Source organism: Oncorhynchus kisutch, linkage group LG14 (assembly GCF_002021735.2).
Source record: "Oncorhynchus kisutch isolate 150728-3 linkage group LG14, Okis_V2, whole genome shotgun sequence".
Lineage (NCBI taxonomy): Eukaryota > Metazoa > Chordata > Actinopteri > Salmoniformes > Salmonidae > Oncorhynchus > Oncorhynchus kisutch.
Window position 1 is genome coordinate 83972907 of NC_034187.2, and position 5000 is coordinate 83977906.

The following is a 5000-nucleotide window of genomic DNA, read 5'->3' on the forward strand; positions in this document are numbered from 1 at the left end:
AGAGAGAGACATACACACAGAGAGAGAGAGAGAGAGATACACACAGAGAGAAAGAGAGAGAGAGAGAGAGAGAGAGGAGAGAGAGAGAGACACACACACACAGAGAGAGAGACACAGGAGAGAGAGAGAGAGAGAGAGAGCGAGAGAGATACACACAGAGAGAGAAAGAGAGAAAAAGAGACATACACACACAAAGACAAAAGAGACACACACATGACAGTCTATGTACATTGCCATGCTGATCTGGACATAGTTCACAATCAATGGATTCACTCATGACATCATATAACCTTACAGACAATAACAGGACATACAATAGATGCACAGTTTGCAAATATTATAGGGCCAACCTCAATCCATCCCTGATTTTAACTCATCCCTGGTTTATAATATAGGGTTCAGTTCCATCCCTGGTTTCAACTCATCCCTGGTTTATAATATAGGGTTCAGATCCGTCCCTGGTTTTGACTCAGTCATGGTTTATAATATAGGGTTCAGATCCATCCCTGATTTATAATATAGGGTTCAGATCCATCCCTGGTTTTGACTCAGTCCTGGTTGATAATATAGGGTTCAGATCCATCCCTGGTTTTGACTCAGTCCTGGTTTATAATGTAGGGTTCAGATCCATCCCTGGTTTATAATATAGGGTTCAGATCCATCCCTGGTTTTAACTCAGTCCTGGTTTATTATACAGAGTTCAGATCCATCCTTGGTTTTAACTCAGTCCTGGTTTATAATATAGGGTTCAGATCCATCCCTGGTTTTAACTCAGTCCTGGTTCATTATATAGGGTTCAGATCCATCCCTGGTTTTAACTCAGTCCTGGTTTATAATATAGGGTTCAGTCCATCCCTGGTTTTAACTCAGTCCTGGTTTATAATATAGGGTTCAGATCCATCCCTGGTTTTAACTCATCCCTGATTTATAATATAGGTTTCAGATCCATCCCTGATTTATAATATAGGGTTCAGATCCATCCCTGGTTTTGACTCAGTCCTGGTTTATTATATAGGGTTCAGATCCATTCAAAGGCTTCTCTCCATGCTAGCCACTAACAGTCTGTCGGTGAGTTGGTTTTCAGTCAGTCCTGGTGAAGAGTACGTTCCATCGACTAGAGGTCGCTGCCAGTCATTCAGGCAGTCAGTGAGTTTAGGGGCGTTGTTTGAGCTGTGCCAACCTGCCAGTCAGTGAGTATAGGGGCGTTGTTTGAGCTGTGCCAACCTGCCAGTCAGTGAGTTTAGGGGCGTTGTTTGAGCTGTGCCAACCTGCCAGTCAGTGAGTTCAGGGGCGTTGTTTGAGCTGTGCCAACCTGCCAGTCAGTGAGTTTAGGGGCGTTGTTTGAGCTGTGCCAACCTGCCAGTCAGTGAGTTCAGGGGCATTGTTTGAGCTGTGCCAACCTGCCAGTCAGTGAGTTTAGGGGCGTTGTTTGAGCTGTGCCAACCTGCCAGTCAGTGAGTTCAGGGACGTTGTTTGAGCTGTGCCAACCTGCCAGTCAGTGAGTTTAGGGGCGTTGTTTGAGCTGTGCCAACCTGCCAGTCAGTGAGTATAGGGGCGTTGTTTGAGCTGTGCCAACCTGCCAGTCAGTGAGTTTAGGGGCGTTGTTTGAGCTGTGCCAACCTGCCAGTCAGTGAGTTCAGGGGCGTTGTTTGAGCTGTGCCAACCTGCCAGTCAGTGAGTTTAGGGGCGTTGTTTGAGCTGTGCCAACCTGCCAGTCAGTGAGTTCAGGGGCGATGTTTGAGCTGTGCCAACCTGCCAGTCAGTGAGTTTAGCGGCGTTGTTTGAGCTGTGCCAACCTGCCAGTCAGTGAGTTCAGGGGCGTTGTTAGAGCTGTGCCAACCTGCCAGTCAGTGAGTTCAGGGGCATTGTTTGAGCTGTGCCAACCTGCCAGTCAGTGAGTTCAGGGGCGTTGTTTGAGCTGTGCCAACCTGCCAGTCAGTGAGTTCAGGGGTGTTGTTTGAGCTGTGCCAACCTGCCAGTCAGTGAGTTTAGGGGCGTTGTTTGAGCTGTGCCAACCTGCCAGTCAGTGAGTTCAGGGGCGTTGTTTGAGCTGTGCCAACCTGCCAGTCAGTGAGTTCAGGGGCATTGTTTGAGCTGTGCCAACCTGCCAGTCAGTGAGTTCAGGGGTGTTGTTTGAGCTGTGCCAACCTGCGAGTCAGTGAGTTCAGGGGCGTTGTTTGAGCTGTGCCAACCTGCCAGTCAGTGAGTTTAGGGGCGTTGTTTGAGCTGTGCCAACCTGCCAGTCAGTGAGTTTAGGGGCGTTGTTTGAGCTGTGCCAACCTGCCAGTCAGTGAGTTTAGGGGCGTTGTTTGAGCTGTGCCAACCTACGGAGCAGCTGCTGCTGCCTGGCCTTCAGCTGCCGTTTCTCCTGCGTCCGCTGGCGCTCGCTAGAATGCAGCTGTCCCAGGTACTCAGTGGCGCGTGTCAGGATGGCCACCTTGGGCGTCTTCGAACACTCTGCCAAGCCGGGGATCTCATCCCGCAGGGTCAGGAAACGAGAGCGCAGGTCATTACGCCGTTTCCGTTCCAGGAAGTTATGTGTCTTGCGTTTGTCTGTGTCCTCATAGTCGGAGGACTGGGGGCTGCAGGGGTGAGAGGAGGATAATCGAGGAGAGGCAGACGGGGATCCACAAGGGGAGGGTGTGTTGGCGTCAGATGATTCCGACCCGATGGTTGCTACGGCGACATGTGGTTTGCTCTCAGAGTTCTGATTGGATGTGGAGGCGGGGTGCAGGTGTGGCTGGGTGTTAGAGAAGTTATGAGAAGAGTTTGAGGGCTCGTGTCGGACCCTCTTTCTGGGGAGTGCGGGGGCTCTGTGTCCGGAGAGGGCGGGGGCTGTGTGTGTGTCCGGGGAGGGCGCTGCGTAGTTGTGGTGCTGTTGGTGGATAGAGATGTGGAAGCGTTTCATACAAGGGTTCAGAGCATCCGCCCGGACCATGATTGTCACCGGCGTCCGTCTGTTTAGCCCGCCGCTGCGTCCCCCGGTAACTCTGCTGTTGACCAGCCGTCGGGGCTTGTACTGCTTGTGTTCCACCGTCACCACATCAATCTCCTCTTCGTCATCATCATCATCATCATCATCATCGTCATGGTCACTAGATTCGTCATCTGTTGGAACAATGAATGGAGCAAGTTAGTGACCACAGCAGAACAATGTGACAATAAGCATGATGTTGATTCCAGAAATCCCTTTCCGTGTACCCTTTTTAACCATGTGACCATGTTTGATCATCAGCTGTTGTCAAACACACATGGATCTTGAAAAAAAAGACTCTCTTCCTCGATATTTCTGCAGCAAATTCAACTAGCTGAAAAGACAGATTGAGTACGAACATTCTGGCATTTAAAGCATACCCTTTTTTCTATATTTCACATACTATAAAAAGTTATATTTTTGCCTACCCATAATGCCCTACTATTTAGAACGTAGGTACAGGTATTTAGACATGGCCACACACACACACACACACACGGGAGGTTGGTGTCACCTTAACATTGGGGAGGACGGGCTCGTGGTTATGGCTGGAGCAAGAATCACTACAATGGTATCAAATACATCAAAAACAGTTTCCAAACACTCTGTTCCACCCATTATTATGAGTCGTCCTCCCCTCAGCAGCCTCCACTGAGCTCAAGCTCTCTCTCTCCGGCTATTCATCTCAGTCATGTGTCATGAGAGATAGACAGACACACACACAGAGAGAGAGAGAGAGAGAGAGAGAGAGAGAGAGAGAGAGAGAGAGAGACAGAGAAATAGACACACAGCAATAGACAGAGAGGGAGACCGAGAAATAAACTAGAGGTTGACCGATTAATCGGAATGGCCGATTAATTAGGGCCGATTTCAAGTTTTCATAACAATCGGAAATTGGTATTTTTGGGCGCCGATTTGCCGATTTAAAAAAAATGTATACCTTTATTTAACGAGGCAAGTCAGTTAAAGAACATATTCTTATTTTCAATGACGGCCTGGGAACTATGGGATAACTGCCTCGTTCAGGGGCAGAACGACAAATTTTCACCTTGTCAGCTCCGGGAATCCAATCTTGCAACCTTGCAGTTAACTAGTCCAACGCAATAACGACTTGCCTCTCTCTCGTTGCCTGTTACGCGAATGCAGTAGAAGCCAAGGTAAGTTGCTAGCTAGCATTAAACTTATCTTATAAAAAACAATCAGTCATAATCACTAGTTAACTACACATGGTTGATGATATTACTTGATATTATCTAGCGTGTCCTGTATGGCAAATACTCTGACTGAGCATACAAGCATACAAGTATCTAAGTATCTGACTGAGCATACAAGCATACAAGTATCTAAGTATCTGACTGAGCATACAAGCATACAAGTATCTAAATATCTGACTGAGCATACATGCATACAAGTATCTAAGTATCTGACAGAGCATACAAGCATACAAGTATCTAAGTATCTGACTGAGCATACAAGTATCTATGTCTCTAAGTATCTGACTGAGCATACAAGCATACAAGTATCTGACTGAGCATACAAGTATCTAAGTATCTGACTGAGCATACAAGCATCTAAGTATCTAAGTATCTGACTGAGCATACAAGCATACAAGCATCTAAGTATCTAAGTATCTGACTGAGCATACAAGCATCTAAGTATCTGACTGAGCATACAAGTATCTAAGTATCTGACTGAGCATACAAGCATACAAGTATCTAAGTATCTGACTGAGCATACAAGTATCTAAGTATCTGACTGAGCATACAAGCATACAAGTATCTAAGTATCTGACTGAGCATACAAGCATACAAGTATCTAAGTATCTGACTGAGCATACATGCATACAAGTATCTAAGTATCTGACTGAGCATACATGCATACAAATATGTAAGTATCTGACTGAGCGGTGGTAGGCAGAAGCAGGCGCGTAAACATTCATTCAAACAGCACTTCCGTGTGTTTTGCCAGCAGCTCTTCATTGTGCGTCATTGCGCTGCTTCCGACCCTATCAACTCCCGAGATGAGG

The 5000-nt window shown here is 47.0% G+C and overlaps 1 protein-coding gene across 1 annotated transcript in view; it reads right to left on the reverse strand.

The window, feature by feature from the left end:
• Positions 1–116: 116 nt before the first annotated feature.
• The window catches only part of LOC109903398 (protein L-Myc-1b), a 24383-nt gene continuing 19499 nt past the window's right edge, over positions 117–5000 (reverse strand). Inside the window, exons 2-3 of the mRNA XM_031789091.1 lie at positions 2325–3108; positions 117–2280 (exon numbers count right to left, since the gene is read on the reverse strand). Coding sequence (XP_031644951.1) covers positions 2253–2280; positions 2325–3108 — 812 coding nt within the window. The 3' untranslated portion in view covers positions 117–2252. The remainder of the gene's footprint in view (positions 2281–2324; positions 3109–5000) is intronic.